The sequence below is a fragment of the Bos taurus genome, chromosome 13 (assembly GCF_002263795.3).
Source record: "Bos taurus isolate L1 Dominette 01449 registration number 42190680 breed Hereford chromosome 13, ARS-UCD2.0, whole genome shotgun sequence".
Classification (NCBI taxonomy): Eukaryota; Metazoa; Chordata; class Mammalia; order Artiodactyla; family Bovidae; genus Bos; species Bos taurus.
Genome location: NC_037340.1, coordinates 79,795,773 through 79,820,841, shown reverse-complemented (window position 1 = coordinate 79,820,841; position 25,069 = coordinate 79,795,773). Strand labels below are relative to the sequence as shown.

The 25,069-nt window shown below is 47.4% G+C and overlaps 1 protein-coding gene across 3 annotated transcripts in view; it reads left to right on the top strand.

Moving 5' to 3' along the window:
• ZFP64 (ZFP64 zinc finger protein) overlaps positions 1-24,632 on the top strand; it is an 85,990-nt gene extending 61,358 nt beyond the window's left edge. The window contains exons 2-5 of one of the 3 annotated variants that reach the window (XM_025000759.2): positions 284-433; positions 578-640; positions 9,842-10,093; positions 12,723-24,632. In XM_025000759.2, the coding sequence (XP_024856527.1) occupies positions 284-433; positions 578-640; positions 9,842-10,093; positions 12,723-13,432 (1,175 nt within the window). In that variant the 3' untranslated portion in view covers positions 13,433-24,632. The remainder of the gene's footprint in view (positions 1-283; positions 434-577; positions 641-9,841; positions 10,094-12,722) is intronic. The other 2 variants (XM_015474171.3, XM_015474172.3) reach the window with 2 other exon arrangements.
• Positions 24,633-25,069: the final 437 nt, after the last annotated feature.

Here is a 25,069-nt window from a genome sequence, read left to right as displayed (position 1 = left end):
GTTGAGACCAGAATGTGCATGGCTTCTAATCTGTAATGTTTGGGGGTTTTTTGGGGGGTGGGGAGTAGGGGAAAGTAAAATAAGCCCAAAGCTGCTCTAAGACTTGTGCGCTCAGCTGTGTCCGACTCAGCGACCCCATGGACTGCAGCCCACCAGGCCCCTCTGTCCATGGGATTTCCCAGGCAAGAGTGTTGGAGTGGGTTGGCATTTCCTCTTCTAGGGCATCTTCCTGATCATGGTGCTTATATTTGAGAAGTAATACTTTCCATTGTCTCGATTTCACCTTCGGAACTAGATAACGATGTTCCCAAACCACCTTGTCCCTCCGCTGACGGCAGTGACGCCCAGAAAGCCCCTGTCGCGGCTCTTCCCTCCGAGTCAAAGGAACCAACAGCAACCCTTGGGGAGAGGACCTTCAACTGCTGCTATCCAGGTGAAGGGTAGACTCGATGTACTGAGCCCCTTCCCTGTACCCGGCGCGGCCACGCGAGCTCAGGCACTGACTCGCCGGGATTTCAGATTCTTCGTACCTTCCTCTTTGAGGTTCTGTTAAGGGAACCTGTTTTTTCTTTTCTAGGTTGCCACTTCAAAACTGTGCATGGCATGAAAGATCTGGACCGCCACCTAAGAATCCACACAGGTAGGTACCCGTTCGTTTGTTCCAAAGTTGCATGTTGGAAAAAAGCCCGAGAACACGAATGTATGATGGTGAGCCCGACGCAGAACGTTTCTGCCTCAGGACGCAATCTAGTGGGAGAGGCTGGGACCTGAAGAGTCTCAAAGGCAGTGATGGTAACTGACAGGCGGGGGGAGACTGTCGTAAGCTGGTGATGGCAGACTTTTTGGAAGAAGAGGCTCTTCAGGTAGGAAAGATGGCTGAGGAGTCGGGCGAGGAGAGGGAAGGACTCCAGGGGGAGGGAATTGCTGTGCAAAGGCGTGGACGGAGCATAATGGGTGTGGGGTGCGGTTGGAGAGGTGGGCAGAGGAAGGGTCAGCACAGAGGCCCTGTGGCCATAGGGGTCGTGGGTAAGAGCGGTGAGGCTACTTCTGGATGGAAGGTGCCTTCTGAGCAACCACCCACGCTGTTGAGAATGCAGAGAAACCAGATGTCCTGGAGCAAAGGAATGACCTAGAAGCAGGCTCTGCAAACTGCGTACTGCCTGTTGTCATGCCCGGCTCGCCTGTTACCTACGGCTGCTGTTACAAATAATAGAAGAGTAAGCCCATCATATATTAACAGCTGCATGAAAAATAACTGTTCCTGGCCCTACAGTGGGATTACTGAATAGTCACGGAAGACCACGCGGTGCACAAAGCCGGAGACACACCGTCTAGTTCGTTACAGACACCCTCTGGCTGTGTGAGTTGAGATACTGATCTCTCTGCTCTCACAGAAACCAGACTAAATGACTTAAACACAATCAGTGTTCTTTTTCTCAAGTACAATTTAAGAAGCCAGGTAGTCCCCAGATGGTGGGATATAGCTGTCATTCTAACAAACAGCTTCGTCTCCTGGTCCGAGGCAGCTGTTCCAGACCTCAGTCTCTCAGCTGGTGGAGAACTGAAGCGGGAGGAAGGCTCTGAGGTTCCCCCAGGCCAGGCCCCTGAAGCGGCCTCCCGGTGACTAGCTGGATGATGAGCAGGACTCAGTCATCACACCAGGCACGAAGCGGGGCTGGAAGATGGCTTCAAGAAGGGCAGCCACATGCCCAGCTGAAACCGAGGCTCCAGCGTCAAGAGGACAGCTTTCTGGACACCTAGTCTCTCTTGGAAATGGGTGGTGGGCTGTGGAAGCTAGAGAGCAAAGGGCCAGCTTGGCCTGGGAAGGGTGGATCGTGAATGGCCTCCTTGTGAAGCCTCGGGAGATAGGGGTGCCAGGATGATGGCAGTCACCTGCAGCCCGCAGGAGCCATTTGAACAAAGACGAGAGACTCCCTATCAAGTTGGCCGGGTTAGGCAACTTCAAAGTGGGCGACTCCGTCCTGAGGGTAACCAGGCAGTGCTGCTCCCTCGGGGCAGTCCCCAAACCCGCATGAACAGGATGGGGCCTGCGGGTTGTCAGGCCCCTGTGGCCACGGTACCAGGAGGACCTCGAGAGATGGGCGGGGGCTAGACTAATGTCTTATTGGAGTGATACAAAGCATGAGGGGATCCGGAAGTCCAAGGTGAGGCCGTGTCCTTGGCGGGGCTCCCTGCGCCGGGGTGGGGATGCTGGGCAGGCCCGTGCTGCCTCTGGAAAGCAGGAGTGGGCCCTGGGGCACTGGTAGCGTCTTTCCCCATGGTTGCAGAAGGCCAGCGTGTTTCTGTCCTGCTGGCGAGTGTGGTGGCCAGCCCCATGGTTTCAGGGACTCAGGGTCCTGTGTTGTTGCTTGGATATCCCGAAGATTGGCGTGGTCTCAGATGGCTTGCGTTAGTTGATGAGACGTGTCCGACTCTTTGCGACCCCAGGGACTGTAGCCCACCGGGCTCCTCTGTCCACGCAATTTCCCAGGTAAGAATGCTGGAGTGGGTTGCCTTCTCCAGGGGATCTTCCCAACCCAGGGATCGAACCTGGGTCTCCTGCATTGCAGGCGGATTCTTTACTGAGTCCTACCTTTAAAGGCAGCGTCCTGGAAGTTACACGTCATTTCAGTTGATGCCCGATTGGCCAGAACTTAGTGGCGTGGCGATTCTTAGCTGTGGAAATGAAGTCCGGGAGCTTGAAGTCTTGAATCTGTGTGGCAAGTGCCCAGCTACAAAGAGACGGTTCTGTTACCAAGAAAAAGAGCTCACATGTAGACCACATGGCCTCTCAGCGCAGCTGTGAGAGGGAGGTGGGGGTGGCAGTGTGTGCAGGGGGCGCTTGAGGCGGAAGCTGGACCTTTGCCAAATGGGTAGAACATTGATTTTCCAACCACCGTTTTGAGATCCTTTACGCTTCAAACCTGAAGATCCCCCGAAGAATTTTTTAATTGACAGTTACTGCATTAGAAGTTAAAACCAAAACTTTTACTTTTAAATGAATAAATTTACAGTAAGCCCACTATATATGAACACTTCTGTGAGAAGTGACTGTTTTCCAAAACAAAGCAAGTAACAGTGTATATACATCTGCAAACATGTCTTATTTCATGGTTTAGCTGAACTCTCACCCCTGTATCCCAGTCCAGTCTATTGCTGTGTGTTCCTTAGGTTGGAATGTAAGAGGAAAATCTGGCTGCTCACATAATGTAATTGGAAATGGAGTATTTCGATAGTCTTTTCAGGTAATGCTACACCAGAATACAGCAAAGGGTAGTTTGTTAAATATTAGTTGCTGTATAGAATTTGCAGTCATTTCCATAAATTTTTCAAACTTGTTAAATTCCATTTGTCTGTTTTCAGCTTTGAATGGCCCTTACTTATGCTTGACTGGCTCTCCAAACCATACTTGGTTTGACAGTCATACGCCAGTCATTTGGGAAAATATGGCTTTTGCCAACTTCTGTAATTCTTCCAAATGTTGATCCATTGCATTGTACTGTAGGAGAAAAATCATGTTTAATTATGAATCTCAGTAGAAATACCTAAAGCTAGGATGCTGCAGGCCTGGGACAGTGAGGGATATATGTTTTGCAATCCAGACTGTCTAGAATCCAAAAGTTATCATCCCAGTATTGTCAGTAACTTTCCTTGACATGACTGGCTCACTTAGTTCACATTTAAGGAAACATCTGCCAAACACCAACTCTGAAATACCCGTGGTTTTTTTAGTTCTTTCAGGTCAACACAGTCCAGCGTAGGGAAGCGCCGGTGCAGCCACCCCTCAGGCACTTGCTGTCGAGGCAGCCGAGTATTTTGGTTTACAGCACACTTTTTGTAGTGCAATTGACATCTTTAATAGGGAAATTTATCATTCAAATTCCAGATATACTAAATAAGTTAGTCTATAACTTACTAGGAAATATAGGAGGACAAATTTATGCTGAAAATAGACAGGTAAACGCAATTAGCAAAGTCCACCAAGAAGACAGGTTAAATATGACTAAAGCTAAAACTTCCACTAAGACGACATTATGACTAAAGTTAAAACTTCCACTGAGACATCATTATGACTAAAGTTAAAACTTCCACTGAGACATCATCAAGAAGTTAAGAAATTTGCAACATGGGGCAGAGTTCATCTTCTGAACACACAAGGATGCCTGCAAGTCAGTGATGGCACCCATAGAAAAGGATCTGAGCAAGCAGTCACTCAAACAGAAGTGCCAACATTCAGATGAAAAGCCCACAGGAATAAAGTACAAAAGAAGCACAAGAACTGTGTTTTCCTCAGAGTGGGCTAGCTGAAAAGTACTCAATTAAGACTGTGAATCAGGAAACACGGCACTTAATTCAAGCATTGCCACCCCGGGCCGCCCCACCGCCCAGGTCAGGATGTGGCTCTCTTCAGGGAGAAGCCGGGGATGAAGGGTGGGGGAGCGATGGGGGGTGTGGGAACTTCTTAGAGTGCTGTCAGCGGCAGAACGCGCTCCAGAGAAGTTTTGCATGTTCTCTCCCGGCCCCTGGCTGCCTTGTGTACTCTCGTAGGTCAAGTTTATGCTTTTGAATTGCCCTGGTAGATTGTCATATGCAAATCGTGTTTGTCTTTCTGCTCGATCTAGAGTGCCTTGGTGCTCTGGGTCAGAGTTGAAGAGTAGTGGTGAAGCAAACCATCCGAATCTTACTCCCAACTCTAATGAAATACCTTGATTCCCCACCCCTGCTTTGGCTCTCTGCAAGAGCAGCTTATGGGATCTTAGCACCCCAACCAGGGATCGACCCCAGGCCCTTGGCAGTGAAAACACCCAGTCTTAACCACTGGACTGCCAGGGAGTTACTTGGATTTTTTTTTTAACCACCATTTGTGGTTCAAGCCCTTAGAATCCTTGTGGAAATCATTTTGTCATGTCTGAGAAGTTTTTGTTTTTATTCCAAGCCTGCGGAAGTTGGTTTGGGTCTTTGGATGTGTATTGTTTGGCTTTGGGTTTCTCCATCAAGAATGATAGTTGAGGGGCTTCCCAGGCGGCTCAGTGGTAAAGAATCCACCTGCAACGCAGGAGACACAGGAGACGTGGATTTGATCCCTGCGTCAGGAAGATCCCCTGGAAAAGGAAATGGCAACTCACCCCAGTATTGTTGCCTGGGAAATCCCATGGGCAGAGGAACCTGGTGGGGTCCAGTCCTTGGAACAGCAAAAAAGTTGGACACAACTTAGCTATTAAAGCATAAAAAACAAGTGACGGTTGAATTTCAAATGTTTTGCACTTAAGATAATTGGCGTTTAACCTCATAAAGGACATTGTCTTCCAATGTTTGTTTTATCCCACTCTGTATTTCATCACTTGGTGTTGATCTCAGGGTTAATCCGTTCTAAAGTGAGTTGAGACATTTTTTTCTTTCCCTCTGCTATTAAACAATTGAACACGGAAACACTTTTGCTGGAAAATTGGGTAGAACGTGACCACAGTATTCCGTTTACGACTTTCTTTTCCCAGAGTCTGGAGAGTGCATGGACTAGGCTGTAATGATGATGTCCATCTCAGTGGCCGCGGAGGCCAGCTCCGCTGAGCCCCATGTCCCCAGAGTCAGTGGCAGCCCCAAGCCTTGTGGTCTCCCCTCCAGGACCCAGCTGGGGAGGCAGCCTGTCTGGAACACGCCAGCTAAAGGTGCTCTTAACCCTTTTTTCCTGCTGTGGACTCCTGGCAATTTTGTGAAGCTTACAGAGCCCTCCCAGAATAATATTTTTAAACATAATAAAATCACAGTAAACTATATTTAAGTACAGATGCTATCGAAGTGTTCGTTGTGAAGTATTTTAATAGACTACCCGTGCTTTCCTGAAGAGTGAAAGTGAAGTTGCTCAGTCGTGTCCGACTCTCTGCAACCCCATGGACTGTAGCCCACCAGGCTCCCGCGTCCATAGGGTTTTCCAGGCAAGAATACTGGAGTGGGGTGCCATTTTCTTCTCCAGGGGATCTTCCCAACCCAGGGAGAGAACCCAGGTCTCCCGCATGCTAGGCAGACGCTTTGCCATCTGAGCCACCAGGGGAGTCTTGAAGAGTGGTACAGACCGAAAGGTTACCGCCACCTGGGAGCTCAATAGAAACACAGAATCCCAGACCCGCTGACCCCGAAACTGCATTTTACTCCTTGTTTCTATGAATTCAGTTTGAGAAATGGGGAGATAGCCATTGAAGGGTATGAACCTGCAGTTCTTATAAGAGGAATGAGTTCTCGGAATGTACGGGAATGGTAAATTCCAGTTAGCGATAAAGAAGATAAAAACTTAATCCCTTCTCATAGAAGGTCTGGAACTCCTTAAATTTTACCCACAGGGCCCAAATTAAGAATCCTTGCTCTTCCCAGGAAATAAATCCAATATTTTATAATAACCATAGTGTAATAGAACTTTTAAAACGGTGAATCAGTATGTTGTACACCTGAAACATAGTTCAAAAAACCAAACTCAACCCCTGATCTGGTATGTTACAGGTCATCTTGAACAAGAGAAGCAAGTGTAGCCAACCAGACACTCGCTCTCTTGGTTTTTTGTTTGGGGCTTTTTTGGCCGTGCCACATGGCTTGCGGGATCTTAGTTCCCAGACCAGGGATTGAACCTCTAGCCCCTGGTGGAAGTGCTGGGTCCTGACCATTCGACCACCCGGGAACTCCCAAGATACTGGCTCTTAACGTCTGCTCCTCTCCATTGTGCAGAGCCAGTCCCATGTCCAGCCCGACAGTGATGGGATCATGCAGCCTAATTCTCCTGAGAAGGATAGCAGATATTTGTGCAAAAAACAGTTTGCCTTGGGGCAGGTCTCTAACATAGCAGTTTTTCTAAATTTGTTATTGCTCTGTTTTCTTTCTCAATTCAGACTGTAATTTTGTATCTTCCTGGACATAGCCATTTTATTGAGTCGTCATAATTGATTGTCAGCTTCCCTGGTGGCTCAGACGATGGAGCATTCACGTGTGAAGCAGGAAACACAAGTTCTTTCCCTGGGTGGGGAAGATCCCCCGGAGAAGGGAATCGCTAGCCGCTCCAGTGTTCTTGCCTGGAGATTCCATGGATAGAGGAGCCTGGTGGGCCACAGTCCATGAGGTCGCAAAGAGTCAGACGCGACGAAGCGACTAAGCACACACATGCACAGAAATTGGCTGGGGTAAAGTCTGACTTAACAGTCATGATTAAGTTGATCTATCTGTCCCTTCTTTCCAGTGTCTATTAAAATGGATCGTAACCAGGTACAGTGCCGTCCCCTTCCCCCCAGGATGTTTGGTAATATCTGAAGACGTTTTTGAGTCTCAGAACTGGAGAGGAAGGTGCTGCTGGCATCTTGTGGGGGAGGGGAAAGGGATACTGCTAAACATTTTACAATGCACAAGACAGGGCACAGCCAAGAATTACCTGGCCCCAAACGGTTGTAGTGGCAACATTGAAAATACTGGTCTACTGGTATCTTTTCTTCAAGCAAACCTCCCTTTTTAATAGCCATTCTTTTGTTTTTATTGATCAAGCGCTGTCTGTCTTCACTTCTTCTAGTTGGTTTTTTGGTGGTTTTTTTTGGTTTTTTTTTTAGTATTTATTTGACTGCCAGGTCTTAGCTGTGGCACGTGGACTCTTTGGTTTTCATTGCAGCATGAGGCGTCAAGTTCCCTGACCAGGGATCGAACCTGGGCCCCTGGCGTTGGGACCACCAGAGAAGTTCCGTTTCTCCTAGTTTCTCGAGTTGCATGCGGTTCACTTGCTTTCAGCCTTTGGAACTGAAGTTCAGAGATTCTTCTGAAAAGTGATTAGGCCCTGGGTTTTGATAACGTGGAGCTCTCACTGTCCATCTCTTAAGAGTTTGTAATCTGATTGTGACTCTTAAGCAAAAGTTGTTTTAAAATATGTCCTACAGTTTTCCTTGAAAAACCTTTTGTGAAACCATGTTAGTTTCATAAGTTTGATTCACATCTACTTGGTGAGTTTTGTCTCTTCCATATGAAATCTGTACTGGTTTTTACCATGATTTGCTTTGCCTAATACTGATATTTCTGCACTTTCCTGGAACACTGTGTATCATTCTCTACTTCTCTTTCATTTTTATTTGGGTATTTCCTCGGACAGTAAAGAATCCGCCTGCAATGCAGGGGACCTGGGTTCAGTCCCTGGATCTGGCAGATCCCCTGGATAAGGGCATGGCCACCCACTCCAGTTGTTCTTGCCTGGAGAATTCCATGGACAGAGGAGGCTGGCAGGCCACAGCCCATGGGCCTGTGGGCCCATGGACATGACTGAACGACTAACACTTTCCCCTTTCAAGAGTATTAAGCTGACTTTTTAAAAAATGTAATTGACGTTTTTAACAGGAAATTTAATCCATTTGTACTAAATGTTTAGTGTGACTATTACTTTATTTTCTGTTCTGTTGTGCCCCTTTTTTTATGCTTGCTTCTCTTTTCTGGTTTGAAAGCAGTCCTTCCCATTTCGTTACTTATATCCCACGTCTTATCCGGTTCCTTTTTGTTGTTGTTCCGATGCACACGGTTCCGTGTGACGCCTTGTGTCATCTGTCAGCTAGCTTATTTTCTCTGCCCATTGAATGAGAGTTCAAGTGTGTCTGTCAGTCGCTCAGTCGTGTCTGACTCTTTGCAACCCCATGGACTGCAGTCCGCCAGGCTCCTCTGTCCATGAGATTCTCCAGGCAAGAATACTGGAGTGGGTTGCCACGCCCTTCTCCAGGGGACCTTCCTAACCCAGGAATCGAACCCAGGTCTCCAGCACTGCAGGCAGATTCTACCAGCTGAGCCACCAGGGAAGTGAGTTCAAGTACGGGGTTTTATTTCAGTAATTTCTGTGGAACTCTGCAGGTACTCTTCCCATCCTGCAACCATCCTGTGTTGTCTGAGGAATTGTATGCTCATCTGGGCCTTTTTTTTTTTCCTGGAAGCTTTAGGATGTCATCATTCCTAGGCTTCAGACATTGTCCCACCCTGCCTCTAATTGAGCCATCTTAAGACCCATGTCTGAGGAATCCCCCAGCAGTCCAGTGGTCAGAACCCAGCACTGCCCCTGCCAGGGGCCCTAGTTCAATCCCTTATCAAGAAACAACGATCCCCCAAGCCTCACACAACCCAAAGCAGCCTTCTAAAGACCCATATCTGGTTTTGGTGTTGAAAGAATTTTTCTCTGAGTCCGGGTTCTTGGGTTGGGCATGCCTTCCGGTCCTGGCTTTCCCTGAGCAGTGGGTTTCTGGGTAGGTTTTTGTTTGGATGTGATCTGTTTGGAGTCATCGTGGGAGAAGGAAGAATGCAGTTTGGTGGTGACATTCTGGGCATGGGGTTCTCTGCTCTCCAGGAACCTCCACATGCTTGGAACCTCGGCGATGCTTCTCCAGCCTAAGCAGCCTCCCTCCCTAACAGCCCGGGAGGGTAGGTGCCTCTGCTGCTTGTGGTTTAGCACAAGTAAGGGAAGAGTCACCCTGACTGTCCTCTGGGTGGCTCATCAGCTAGGAAGTCGGAAAGCCGTTCCAGATATCCGCCACCTGCCCCCTCCGATCTTGACTGCTTCTAAGAAAGCCCTCATTTTCCCAAACAAGGTTTGGCCTCTGACGTCCTTTCAGCCTGATTTTATCTCTGCTCCTCGGGAGTCTGCAGAAGTTCTGAGCCACGAATGGAACAGCACACCTTCTTGTTCCACGGTGCTTGTCTAGACCTCCGTGTCTTCCTGTCTCCGGGCGTTTGGTCAGAAGGAAACGGCAGAGCCCGGGACTCGGCCTGCCTTCTGGGTTGGATCTCTCTGCCGGCGTCCTATTGGACAAAACCCCTGAAGCCGTGACTCTTGCTTGTGTGTTTGCAGGAGACAAGCCGCACAAGTGCGAGTTCTGTGACAAGTGCTTCAGCCGGAAGGACAACCTGACCATGCACATGCGCTGCCACACCAGCGTGAAGCCCCACAAGTGCCACCTGTGCGACTACGCGGCCGTGGACAGCAGCAGCCTCAAGAAGCACCTGCGCATCCACTCGGACGAGCGGCCCTACAAGTGCCAGCTCTGCCCCTACGCCAGCCGCAACTCCAGCCAGCTCACCGTGCACCTGCGCTCCCACACAGGTAAGTCCCAGGCCTCTGCGTCTCTGACCCCTCAGCTTTAGTTAAAGCACAGGCAACGGAAATGACTCCAGGCTGTGAGTAAAGGAAACTGGAGCTTCTCTGTTGATATGAAGGGTGTGGTTTCTCCCACTGGGAAGACAGCTTCTAGTGAAACACTGGAAGTCTGACAGCTGAGTTTTCTAACTTGCCTGCGCAAAATACAGCTGGGGGCGATTATCCAATTCAGCACGCAAGAAGCAAAGGGTGCATCTCAATAAAAGCCTGATGAATAAACTAGGTGTTTGTCATTCAACATCAACTCTGATTGTGTGGCTTAATTCAGAAACACGTAGCCACGTGTGAAACGGCTGGCTAGTGGGAAGCTGGTGTGTAGCACAGGGTGCTCAGCTGGTGCTCTGTGTTGGCCTGGAGGAGTGGGAAGAGCAGGGTGGGATGGAGGCTGAAGAGGGGGAGATATATGTGTTCATACAGCTGATGCACTCTGTTGTACATGACATTGTGAAGCAATTATACTCCAATAAAAGAGAAACATGTAGCAAAATTACCTGAAAGTAATCACAAACATCTAGAAATTAGGCTTTGCAGAAAAGCTTTTCCCTCCCTGTGTGAGACCGTGTTAAAATAAGGAGATAGAACCAACCTACCCATCACAGTGCAGAAAAAGGGAGATTGAGAAGCCCATAAGGAGAGTCAGAAAATTAGAATTTCCAATGAATTCATGGCAAATGGCAAGCAGACCGGCATATACTGACATCCAAAATTAAGTCAAGAAACCTGTGTCCCAGCAGACAAGTGGGAGGCAGCCAAAGAGCTGGGAGCTAATCTTTGCAGCCAGCGTCTGACTGCCTTGGGTGTTCTGAACATGGAACTGATGTAGGCTGCAGAGGTCAGAGGAGCAGCTGAAGCCTCTTGGCATGATGGCCCAAACTGTCGAGTAACAGGTAAAACCTACCTAATGTCTCGTCCTTAAACCGATCTCCTCTTCCTAACTGTGAAGTGTCATCCGCAGGAAATAAGAGGTATGAAATGCCAAGTCTAACAAATAAAAATCCTGGAGACAACAGAGTACTTGCATAACTTACCAGAATTTTTTAGTTGTCATTGGTATCTACCCACTGGCAGGAACGTTGCATCCAGGAGTTCTGTTAGAAACGGTCGTCAGACTAAAGCAGTGTGAATTGAAACTGGGGTTGCTGGCTGTAAGGTCCAGCTTTTCAGAGAGCAGAAAGAAAGCTGGAGAACTGACAATCAGAAGATAGAAGTCTGGTTTCTGACAAGGTCAGGAAGAAAAGAGAAGTGAGGAAATTAAGTGAAATAAAGCCGTTTCTCAAGCAAGGAGAGGTAGTGTGGCAAAGAGAAAGGCATCCTTAAACCTCTCAGGCTGATGGACTAAACATTGAAGCTAATACTCATTTTAGAGAGATGCTGCTGCTGCTAAGTTGCTGTAGTCGTGTCCGACTCTGTGCGACCCCATAGATGGAAGCCCACCAGGCTCCCCCGTCCTTGGGATTCTCCAGGCAAAAACACTGGAGTGGGTTGCCATTTCTTTCTCCAATGCATGAAAGTGAAAGTGAAAGGGAAGTTGCTCAGTCATGTCCGACTCTTAGCGACCCCATGGACTGCAGCCTACCAGGCTCCTCCATCCATGGGGTTTTCCAGGCAAGAGTACTGGAGTGGGGTGCCATTGCCTTCTCCGAGAGAGTGATGCTAGATGAGTCAAAATCACAACCAACAGAATGCAGGAGAAGTTTGGGGAAAGGATGGTTGTGTAGGATATGTAACAGTCTCATCTTTGCCTATAATCAACTGACAGGGATGTTTAAAGAGCCTCCAAAGAACTAAACTCCTTAGCTATCCCTCCAGGGAGTACAGAGGAGGCTATGGCATTTCATAATTTGTCTTCTGCTCCTGCTGCCATATTCATGGGTTAATTTCATAAATAAAATTCAGTCTGTCAGTGTGAAACTGCAAAACTTTAATACAAGCCACTTAACTGGTGTAATAATACAACTTAAAGACGAAGTGAAAAGTAAAAGTGTTAGTTGCTCAGTCATGTCCGACTCTTTGCAACCCCATGGGCTGTAGTCCTGCCAGGCTCGTCTGTCCATGGAATTTTCTAGGCAAGAATACTGAAGTGGGTTGCCATTCCCTTCTCCAGGGGGTCTTTCGAACCCAGGTCTCCCACGTTGCAGGCAGATTCTTTACTGTGTGAGCCACAGGGGAAGTCCAAACACCAAAGTGAGCATGTTTATAAATCTCGATTATAAACAGTTTTGTATCACATAACCATACATCTTCCTTCTGTGTCCACATCTGGAATGTCAATTGAGTTTAGATCTGAACCTGAAGTGTCATGAAGAGGGTGGATGTGGATGCCATGATGCTGTTTGGCCATGGTCAAATAATGTGACCTGAGTCTCAGTTACTCCATCTGTTAAAGTGGGAGTGGTACTCAGACATGGGATTGCTGTGAGTTAATACCGTGTTCGCAAGTGGTGGTGGTAGGAGGCGACAAGGAACTGGAGTTTTAAAGACCCAGCTACCTGCCACCAGGCATTCTGAACGCATGTTTGGGGGGAGTTCGGTGTTGCCTGCCTGCTCTAATGGAAACGCACCTTCCCGTTGCCAGGGGACACCCCCTTCCAGTGCTGGCTCTGTAGCGCCAAGTTCAAAATCAGCTCGGACTTGAAAAGGCACATGATCGTGCACTCGGGGGAGAAGCCTTTCAAGTGCGAGTTCTGTGACGTCCGCTGCACCATGAAGGCGAACCTGAAGTCGCACATCCGCATCAAGCACACTTTCAAGTGCCTGCACTGCGCCTTCCAGGGCCGGGACCGGGCCGACCTGCTGGAGCACAGCCGGCTGCACCAGGCCGAGCACCCCGAGAAGTGCCCCGAGTGCAGCTACTCGTGTTCCAGCGCGGCCGCCCTGCGCGTGCACAGCCGCGTGCACTGCCCCGACCGGCCCTTCAAGTGCGACTTCTGCAGCTTCGACACCAAGCGGCCCAGCAGCCTGGCCAAGCACATTGACAAGGCGCACCGGGACGAGGCCCGAACGGAGAACCGGGCCCCGCCGGGCCGGGAGGGGCCGCGGGAGGGCGGCGGGCCGCCTGTGGCCAAGATCGTGACGCACAGGGCCTTCCGCTGCGAGACGTGCGGGGCGGCCTTCGTCAGGGACGACTCGCTGCGGTGCCACCGGAAGCAGCACAGCGACCACGGTGAGAACCAGAGCTCGGGCCTGGTCACCTTCCCGCCCGAGAGCAGCGCCCCCGGGCAGCTGGGCGCGCTGGTCTCCGTCGGGCAGCTCGAGGCGCCCCTGGAATCCAGCCAGTGCCTCTAGCCCCCGCAGAGAGGGTGGTCAGCCGGCCGGATCTCCGGACGCCACGCCGCTGCCCAGCCCTCAAGCCAGGCTGGACTCCCCCGCTCCGGGGACGCCTGCTTCCACCCTGAGGCTCGCAGAGGCCATGGCTGCAGTCACCGTGGCGTGAGGGCAGGCGCCACGGCAGCCCTGTGGAGACGCCTCCCCCAACCTCACCCCGGGTATCTGTCTTCCCTCCAAGCATCGTCTAAGCAGGTTTACTCGGTTCCAAGATCGGGGGTCCACGGAGCACTGCTCTATCCAATAGGGATAGTTCCTTCACGATGGATTCCAGTTCTGAGACTGATCGCCCCTGATGGGATTACGAAACAAACGAATTACACCGCGTTGAAAATCGAACACTACACTGATCCGTAGAGCAGGTTAAGGGGATGTCGGGGTATGTGGAGGGTCTGGGGTGGCCGGAAAAGTTCTACTTCTTAACCTGGGTGGTGGTTCCTAAGAGTAATCCGCCTTATATGTTTTGTGTGTGGTTCCTTTTATCTGTTGTCTTATAATAAAAAGGCAAGCTCGTCTGTAGAATGGTGTCGGAGGGACGCTCCATTTTTGTGGTCTATCACTGTGGGCTTCTCCAGGGCCCTCCACCCGGTGGTAATTTCACTGTAAAGGCACCTAGGATTCCTGAGCGTCTTCGTGCCGCAGTGAAGCAAAATGCAGTTTGATCTGTAGGTGGCGCCAGAGATCAAGCTAACACTAGCTCAGCCAGTAACTGTGTTGTGAAATTCAAGATTTGTCTATCTGTTGATAAAAAGGGAGCAGGGGCCCAGTGGGTCCTGGGCTTCGTTGTGGGACGTGGCGATGCGTGGAAAAGCCTGGGACTAGTGTCTTTCATCATCGTAAGCACTTGATGTTTGCTGAACCAACAAATAAGGGAAATCCCAAGCCCTTGTAAATGGACGTTTAACTTGACGGAAACTTAAGAGGTCTTGGAATGCCAGCAGATATATAATTTATGCAAAGTGTCTTTCTTCTTTTCTTCAGATACAGTCTTTGTTTAATACAGATTCTTGTGTGCTCTCATCAGGCTCAATATCTGGGCCTTTGAAACACTGAGCAGATCCATTGTTTTTGATAAACTAGGAACAGGGATGCGAACACAAAACTTTAATAGATTGTAAAGGTGACTATTTCACTTACGAAAGAGAGACACAGAGCTTATTTTAGAAGGTTACTTTGAACACATCTGATTCCATTTGGCTCAAGGCAAGTGATAATGAGTAAGAAGAAAAGACAGAAACGATGGCAGAGAGAATTAATCCTTTTTTGTTTTAGAGCTATCTTCGGTCATTCAGAAGTGTTTCATTCCTGGTTGCTGGTGCATTGTACAGATTCTATTGTCACCTTTTGCTGTTTGTCATGAGTCTTATCTGTGTTTCTCTTCTGGTAACAGAAGGGCTGTTGACCTTTCAAGTGGGAACCCATAGATTGAAATCGTATAAACGTTCCTTGTACTTCTGGTGTCGAAGCTCTTCAGAGAAACAGGGACAATATCAGCCTCTTTAGAAGGCTTTTTTTTTCCACAGCTGTATGGGCATTCAAGGGTCTTGGATCCACACTGGTATCACCTAGCAAATTTGGACCCCCAGTAGAGTGGAGATTAGCAAAAAGCTTGGAACCAGATAGTATTTGAGGCTTTATGAAGCCATAAGGGCTTTTCCATGACTAAACTCTCTTCACAAAATTAGCCAGACTGTGTTCCAACAAAACTCTATGAAATGAGGATGAGACTTAAAATATACAGCTATCACCAAATGAAACTGGAAACAGCCACAGTAGTTAAGAGGCCCTGAATTGGTTTCTGCACCCAGCTCTGTTTTGCAAGGTGCACATGGACCTCAAAGGGGGCGTTGATTAATGAACGTTTGCAGTTTGACATCACGTGGACCAGGGGCTGGTGAATCTTTTCAGTAAAGGGCCAGACAGGACATATCCTGGACTTGGCTAGCCTCGGTCTCTATTCAACTGTGTTCACCTCCGTAGCACAATCACTCAATTCTGCCGTTGTCATCGAAGCAGCTGAAGATAACAGGTAAGTGAATGGATATAGCCGTGTGCCAATAAAACCTTATTTACAAAAAGCAGGCCATGATTTGGAGGGCCGTCTTTGCTGATTCCTGACCTGGGCTGTTGAGTGCAAGCAATAAGGTAATATGTCAAAACGCAGGACAAACACACAGAATGCCAAATTTCCTGGGGTCCCTTTATGCCAGTACAGTTTCATGCAAGACATAGGTTCAGTTTGGTCACTCGGTCGTGTCTGACTCTCTGCGACTCCATGGACTGCAGCACGCCAGGCTTTCCTGTCCGTCACCAACCCCCTGAATCTGGTCAAACTCACGTCCATCAAGTCGGTGATGCCATCCAACCATCTCATCTTCTGTTGTACCCTTCTCTTGCCTGCAATCTTTCCCAGCATCAGGATCTTTTCAAATGAGTCAGTTCTTCGCATCAGGTGGCCGAAGTATTGGAGCTTCAGCATCAGTCCTTCCAATGAATATTCAGGACTGATTTCCTTTAGGATGGACTGGTTGGATCTCCTTGCAGAGAGAGGTTAAATTCCAGGTTGTGTACATGTGTGCTAAGTTGCTTTTGTCATGTCCGACTCTTTCTAACCCTATGGACTGTAGCCCACCAGGCTTCTCTGTCCATGGGATTCTCCAGGCCAGAACACTGGAGTGGGTGGCCTTTTCCTTCTCCAGGGGATCTTCCCAACCCAGGGATCGAACCCAGGTGTCCCCCATGGCAGGCAGATTCTTTACCAGCTGAGCTACCAGGGAAGTTAGGGACTGCGAACTGCTAAGTCCTTTGGATGTCTATTCAGTGCAGCTATAAAATGTCCAGTGAAGAATTAAAAAATCAAGGAGAAACCCTCTTGCTTTCCTCTGCTTAAGACTTCCTGCTGCCTTCTAAACACTGTGGAGCATGAGTTCATTTGTCCTTGTGTTTAATTTTTTAAAAAGAATGAGCCTCAATTCCTGCTGCTGTGTTGGTGTGAGTCCTTACTCTGAGCCAGGCACTGTGATAAGAACTTGACCTGCCTTGACTCATCTCCTTCTGTCAGTTGCTATCCAGAGCTGGAGCTGGGTTGAGACGAGGAAGGCACTGGCCTAGGGCACTCAAAACTCAGCAATCACATGTTTTAAAGCAATCTATTTTTTAAATTGGCAAACTATGGCATACAGGTCAGCTGCTTTGTTGGGTTTTTTTTGTTTGTTTGTTTTATTAGAAGTTAGCCTGGGGATGAAGGCAGGACTTGGTCCTGTCTTTTTTTATGTTTTATTAGAAGCTAGCCTGGGGATTAAGGCAGGACGCGGTCCTGTCTTTAAGACTGTGATGTTTTTGTTCATTGTGGATTTTCTGTGTTTGGTTTTTAGAAAAATTCATTAAAATACTTTCCTTGATCAGTGAGATTTTGGGCACCCCTTTCCGTTTGCACTGAAGGGGTGTGCCCCAACCGCCTCACCCTCGTCCCTGCCTCTTGTCCAGATACAGAAACTGAAGCATGAGGGTGATGGAACTTCTAGAACAGTCCCAGGCAGAGTAGCTCCTGAGTCCACATTTTTAACCAAAGAACTGGGCTGGCTCTCCAATTTTAAACTGTATATTTTGTTAGAGTAATAAGCTGAGCTGAGTAGGGTGATGACAGACTCATCCAAAAGGAGCCGCCTTTTGTCAAAAGGCGTCGGGGTTGAGGCGGAAAGGGGTCAGAACAGCCCTGCTTCTGGCATTACTGTGTGGCTGACACCCAGCTAGAGTTTGTACCTCGGATTTTCAGTTTGCTTGTCTGTTCACGGAGTGCTCAGTCGCTTCAGTCATGTCCAACTGTTTGCAACCTCATTGACTGTAGCCCACCAGGCTCCTCTGTCCACAGGATTCCCCAGGCAAGAATACTGGAGTGGGTAGCCATTCCCTTCTCCAGGGGATCTTCCCAACCCAGGGATCGAACCCCAGTCTTCTGTGTTGCAGAGTCTTTACCCGCTAAGCCACCTAGGAAGCCTTTCGCTTATCTGTAAAATGGGCCATTTCAGGCATTTGGCTTAATGATAATGTCAACAGGTTTAAAACAGCAAAGCAAAAATTAGCTCACCTGTGTCTTTCTCATTTATTTTGTCGGAGCTGGAGCACAGGGATAACCAAGAATTAGTACTGTGACCTTATGACTTTGGGCATCATGGTTTCTGTCTTACTTCCCACCCCACCCCATATCTGCAACACGTGGTCCCAAATGGTGGCAACTGAAGCTCCAGCCAGGGTAGGAGGAGGCCTCCCCTTAGCACCGCAGGAAGGTTGCACATAAGCTTCTGTTTCCATCCCCTGCTACCTGGCTGGTCATACGCCATGGCTGTTGCAAAGTGTGCTGGGAAATCATGGTGCTAGAATAGCTCTGCCGAGTTAAAACCTGGAAGGAGATGCTGGGTCACGCGTGTCCTCTGCCCCTGAGCAGTCATGCAGCGTTCTTGTGAAAGCTGGAGATGACTTTGCTATAAGACACCTGACATCGGCCTTGAACACCCAAGATATTCTACATAGGAATGTGTCTGTTTTATCAGGACTTCACTGGGGCTTCCTCTGCTGCTCTTTGTGATACTGGCTCATGGAGTCCTTCCAAGGTTTTCTGTCACTCTGGTCTGGTGGGTCTCAACTGCTCCGGGCTGAAGTATGTGGGAAGCTCTTAGGTAACTGGAATCTGCCTCTGCAGGGGAGGTTGTGCAAGTGGTCCTGACGTGCAGCCAGTGGGAACAGCTGCCCCAGTGAAGAAGCAGGGCTGTCCTCACGGATGTTTGCCACCTATACGGTCCCAGAGGGTCCCACACTCGGGTACCCGCTCTGCTGATGCTGTTTTGTAATTCTTAGTTTTTGAACCAGGGGTCCTGAGTTTGCATTTTGCATCAAGCCCAAATTACATAGCCAGTCCTGTGAGGAAAGGAAGGATGCCTCGGAAGGGAGCCAGTTACTGGTGCAGAAAAGGTCTCAACCTTTGTGACCAAGACTCCTGTCTGGAGTCGGCCAGCCAGGGCTCCGGATAGGAGGGAAAAAGCACCATGAATCATAGAAAAAAAGAAAGAAGGTGAAGTCGCTCAGTCGTGTCTGACTCTCTGGGACCCCATGGACTGCAGCCTACCAGGCTCCTCCGTCCACGGGATTCTCCAGGCAAGAGTACTGGAGTGGGTTGCCATTTCCTTCTCCAGGGGATCTTCCCAACCCAGGGATTGAACCCAGGTCTCCCACACCGCAGGCAGACACTTTAACCTCTGATGGTCTAGAATTTCCCTGCACGATTCCATTCAGATGTTACAATGAATGCCATTTGCATTTGTGACGAACAAAGCTGACTTTCGGAAAAGTTAAAGCTGCTCAGTGCAGCTGGTACAGGAAGGTCAGGCCCACGCGTGCAGACCCCCGTGCTAGTGTGTTGTTTGCAGCTCAGGCGGCCGTCTTCCACCGGCAGAAGTGGGGGGATTGGGGAGGGAGCCATTTGAGTTCTAAGTGTCGAGGCCGGAAAAGGACATGATCTTTTGCAAGAATGGTGAGGTCTGTAGTTGGCTTGGAAAATATTTTGAATATGGGTATTATTGGATGATTGGAAAATGTCCCTGGGCTATGTGTCCACATGCTGCAGGTAAGTATTGCAGGAATGACTGATGTTACATTCCCCCAGCTCAGGCAGGTTACAGAACGGTTGAGCAAATTTTGCTTCGATACTGATCTTGAACTCCCAGCAGTGTGTCAGGCCCCCAGAGCCCACGCTCAGCCACTCTCAGAGGCCACTTGGATAGGATCTCGTTCATGTCTCACACCTTGAGCCGCTTCTGTTTGAATAGAGAAGAAAATGAAGGTAAAGAATCCAAGTCCAGCGCGCGGTCAGAATTAGGACCTGTGTTCATGTCCTCTGAGTGGAACTCCTCCTCTTACCTGACACCACCTGCTCGAGAGACCTAATGCCAGTTTTCTTCATTGCTTTTGGAGTCATGAGCCCCTTTGTCATTCCAGCCAAGCCTATGAATCCTCTCTTTGAACGACGTTTAAGAAAATAAAGCAAAATATATAAGCTTGCAGAGGAAAACGATTGAAATCATTATCAAAATATTTCTTGGTTTAAGTGCATTTAATTAGCATTATATTAAAGGTTGTAGCAGCAGACCTTTAGCATAACTATCATTTATAGTCAGCCTTGGGCTTTCTGTGTCCACAGTTCCTCCATGGATTCAACCAACCGCAAGGTGTAGTCCTGTAATAGTTTATTATTGAAAAAAAAACAACCCTGTGTGGACCACTTATGTGGTCCAGTGCATTTCAAACCTATGTTGTTCAAGGGGCAATCAACCACAATCTTATTTTGAAGTAGAGATGCTCATAAATGTTATTTCGAGATAGTTACAGCAACCGGGATGTTACATGAAACTTGGAAGATCGGAAGTGTGTGAGCGCACTTGTGTCCCACCTTTTGGCGACCCCACAGACTGTCGCCCGCCAGGCTCCTCTGTCCATGAGATTTCCCAAGCAGGAATACTGGAGTGGGTTGCCATTTCCCCCTCCAGGGGACCTTCCTGGCCCAGGATGGAACCCACATCTCCTACATTGCAGGCAGATTCTTTACCACTGAGACACCAGAGATATATGAACATTACTGGTCTCTCTTGTTGACCCAGTCACTGGTCCTGGCAACGCTTCTGTGTTCTGGTACCTACATCCCAAACTGACAGGTGCTCGATTTCAGTTAGAGGTGAGTGACATAAGATTCATTGTCTTTCCCATGCAAATCCCTGGACCTTATAAATTCTACCCATGGTCCCTTTGTTAAGACCTCTGATGCTAATGGAATTCTGGGGTCTGATTTTCTTGGTAAAATTGGAACTTGCCGTTATTTCCATCATTACTAGGTCTAGTAGCATCAGCGCTTAAACACTTAGGCCTGCCTCGCCCCACCCCAAAGAAAACCGTGCATTAGAAGGGATTCGCCAAACAGGGCTCTCTGTAGTAGAGCCTGTGTGCAGCTCTTTTCCGACAGGCTCTTCTTAAGATGGCTCAATCCTTACCTGTTGTTTCGAGGGACGTTGGCTTAGAGAAAACAGACGCTGTACATTCATCAGGCAATTCTGAAATTCTCAAGGCATGACAGACACCCCAGCACTCTCACGCTGCACCACCTGTTTCTGCAGGGTCACAGCAGACTGCCTTCAGCCTAACACGGAAGGCGTTTTACCCAAGGCTGAGAGCATAACACATGAGTAACAACAGCAGACGATTCTAGTATCCAGCCCAGGGTTGTCTGTACTTACTCATCTCAGGCATCCTAGGAGAGAAAGGGTTGTCTCAGCTGTATTGGTGGTCCCTTATCCATCTGCAACAGTCTACCTTCACTTTTTTTTTTTTTTTTTTGTAGTTTTGATAAATGGTCCCTTTGGATTTAAAAGAAATTCATGTCCTGAGTGTAATTCTTTCCAAACGCATGGCCGTCTCTGGGTTTGGAGAGGAGCTGGTTATCTCTGCCTCTCTGTCAGTTGTGCGTTTGTCCCTTGTTGCACGACGACGCTTCTAACAGCAAGACCTGAGGGAATCAGTGGTGCAAATGGCATTTGGAAATGTTTTGTCTTTAAAAGAAAAATCTTTATTCCAGATACTCATTTTTCTCCTGACTCCAGCCTAGTCTCCAGCCCAGAGGCCGGCAGACTTTTTCTGTAAAGCTGGTAGGAAATATTTCAGGTTTTGCAGGCCGTACAGTCTCTTGCAACTGCTCAGCTCTGGCCTGACAACACAACAGCAGCCAGGGATGGTGCTTAGAGAAATGTGTGTAGCTGTGCCCCTGGGATGCTTTACAGACACCGAAATTTGGATTGCATGTAACTGCACATCACACAATATTTTTAAATTTCTCAACCATTTAAAAATCTAAAGACTACTCTTAACTCGTGGGTTGTACAAAAGCAGCTCATGGGTTACTATGAGAAACACTGGGCAGAGTACACAGGGATCTCTCCCTGTAACCTTTACAACTATACATGGATCTTCAATGATCTCAGTACAAATTTTAATTCAAAAGACAAACTAACAGGCAGTTGGCTGGGTTTAGCACCCCCCAGGCTGTGGTTTACCACCCCTGCCAGTGAGAACAGCTTATGAAAATATGATGCATAATTTGAAGCTGCTCTATTTCTGAGATTGTTTTTGACGTGAATGGAATGCTTGAATAGGATTTTTTTCTGACATGGGTTGTCCCCAAATATTGGTTTTATATTACAGTTCAAATACAAAAGCCTTAGCTGTTAGAATTAAAGATTCTAGTGTGGTTTGAGTACGTTGATAAGAAGTAAATTTACATTTGTGAAATGTTCACTTAGTTAAAAAGCTCACCGTATCCTCTCTTGAAATACGAAAGTCATTTCTAAGAAGTCCTGCAGTCCTAAAATGTTTTCTTTTAAAATTATCTATACATTTTTTTTAATCAAGCAATTCCAGAGGATGTACAGTGAAAAGTCTCTTTCCCATCACAGCCCCTCATTTTCCCTTTCAATAGGCAGTCACCATTAGCTGTGTCTATAAATTCTTTGGTTTAAAAATTTGTCTTCAGGAGTTTCCTGGCAGTCTGATCGTTAGGACTTCACACTTTCACTGCTGGGGGCCCGGGTTCAATACCTGGTTGTGGAACTAAGATCCTTAAAGCTGCAGGAAGTGGCAAAAAATAAATGATTCATCATGGCTGTCTTGTGGCTGCCAAAAATCATGATTATAGTAGCTACCAGGGCCAGATGTGCTCTGAACCTTGCAAAGGTCTTGACTGCCTGCAGCAACTCTCCGTTGTAGGTGATGCTGGCCCCATGTTGCACATAGAACTCTTGGAGGCAGACTGATTGGACATCAGTGGGTCATGGTGTCTGTGTGATTTTTTGAAATGAAACCTCCTGATGCTGACTGGCTGTTGGTACAGGGCTTGAATGAGACACTTGAAAGATGAGCCACTTTCTGGTATTGAAAGTGTTCTATTAAGAACTGTCACTGGGGTTCTCTTAGTACAAAAGCAATATGTGGTCACTGGAGCAAATGGAGAAAAGCAAAATAAAAATTAGCCTGTACTGCCAGGAGTGGCTAGAAACTAAAAGAAACAAGGAGTACTCCCCAAGAGCCTCCAGGGAGTATGGCTCCACCAGCAGCCACCAGCACCTTGAGTTTGGACTTCCGGCTTCCAAACCTCTGAAATAATACTTGTCGTCGTCGTTGTTGTAAGCCAAAAAAAGTAACCCGTGCTTCAGCCATTGCAGCTCCTTGCGGTTGGGACACCTCCACCCAAAGGCAGGTTAGGAAGTTTTCCATTGTCGGTTTGTGATAAAAAGCTTTGCAGAGGGCTGTGGAATGCATCCTTATTTCCTGAAGATGAACTTTGAATAGAGCTCAGTAGTTAAGAGCCCAGAGGCTGCAGTCCGAGTGTCTGGTTTGAATTCTGGGTCTGTCATTTTATTAGCTGCATGACCTTGGTCATATTACTTAAGACCCTCTATGCCTCATTTTTCAAAATCTATAAAATAGACATAATTATAGTACCTACCTCACAGAGTCGTCATGAGAGCTAAATAAGTTAGTCTACGTAAAAGAGCTAGAACTGTGCCTGGCACGTGCCAAGCCCCCGATCAGACTCGCTAACTAGAATTTATACTTTTTAATGAGCCATTAAGAGCTGCCAACAATTCCCAAATATCCAGGAGTTTCCTTAATCCTCTAAATCAATCACGTGTGACTTTAGATTTCATTATATGTGTTGCATATTGGATTTACTTTGTTAATAATAACTCCCGATGCACCTACTTGGATTGGAACAAGCCTGCACAGACCTTGTCCTCATGCCCTTCTGTCTGGTCAGATACAAAACTCCTCTCCTTTGAAAATAAGTGGACAAGGGACTTCCCTGCTGAGCCAGTGGCTGAGACGCCTCACTTCCAATTCAGGGGACCCAGGTTTTGATCCGGGGTCAGGGAAGTGAATCCCACATACCAAAGCAAATATCAAAGATCTCGCGTGCAGCAACTGAGATCTGACACAGTCAAATAAATAAAAATATTGTTTTTAAGGAAAAGAAATGGACATAATAAGTGAACACAATAGAATAGAAATCACCTATTCATTTTAAACAAAATTCAACTCCATGGCCAATTAGCGAGGAAAGAGAATTCTTATGCCCTGCTAGGAAGAGATTGGGTTGAGGGGCACCAATTGGGTGATATCTACCAAAATATTAAAATGTGAGTTCCCTTTGACCCAGCAATTACAGAAATTTTTCCTGTGGAATCAAAGAAGCAAATGAGTATTTACAGAGTTGTTCAGAGCAGCGTTGTCCATGAGAGCAGTTAGAAGGATACAACAAATGTCTTGAGAATGGGACTGTCCAATGATGAGACAGTCAGGCAGTCATGACCACACGTTACTTTAAAAAAAAACAACAGCTTCCTGGTGGTCCAGTGGTTAGGAAGCTGCCCGCCAGTGCAGGGGACGTGGGTTCTATCCCTGGTCTGGGAAGATGCTACAAGCCACGGGCAACTAAGCCTGTGTGCCGAAACGACGGAGCCCAAGCTCCTCAGCGCGAGGAGCCACCACCTGGGGAAGCCGCAGCTAGAGAAAGCCTGGGCAGCGAAGACCCAGTGCGATCAAATGGCTTTAAAAAAGGTGCAGTTGACCCGTGTGTGTTGACAGGTAAGTGGCTGAAGGTCAATTATTAAAGTGAAAAAAGAAGTTGCAGTTTAATCCCCCTTGGTGTTTTGAATAGAGATTGTCTTCAAGGATGTGAAATAACTTGAATGGTGGCCGTCTTCTGCAAGTGAAGCAGACGTGGGCAAGAGGTTTTATGACTTTAACAAAATCTAGTCTGTTGGGCTTTTTATAGCAAGTGAGTATTAAATTAGTGGAAAAAAATAGCTTTTATCTGCCAGATTCTCATCCACTTTGCCAGTTTATTGACTTTGATGTCCATGTTCTACATATAAATATACACACGGATTTAAAAGTGTAAAATCCTTTGAAATTTAAAAATTCTGTGAGCATTTCACACCTTGTGGTTTACACACTCTGCCTCCACACCCGTCTCCTCCACCCTCCTACCCACCTTTGCACACTATTTAATCTTATTTTCTGGAAGATACTTGGATAACCAAATAAAAAGTACTCTATAATGCCGCTTATGAATTGCACAGAACTTCTTTCAAAATGTAAGTCTGGAAAAATTTATCGCCTTCATGGGTTTGTTATTTTCTGGCACTCTAACTTCAGGATAAAATAGGAATTTACCTAATTAGAGCAGTAATTTCAGCAACTGACCTTGTTTTTTGCCAAAAAGAATCCAATTACCAAGTAGATCTGTTCTTTTATTTCATCTGCAATTCACTTTCCAGTCTTGTGCTTTCCTTTAACAAAATATTCTCAAAGAACGTGACCACACCTCTGAAGAACAGGGAATATTGTGCTGGGGACAATGCAATGCGTGATTGATATTTCACACCAAAAAAAATAATGATCTTAATTTTTTTTTAATTTAAAACTGTTGTAATACATTCCATCATTTTTATCATACAAATTAAATTCATGCTTATATAAAATTTGGAAAACACAAAATGA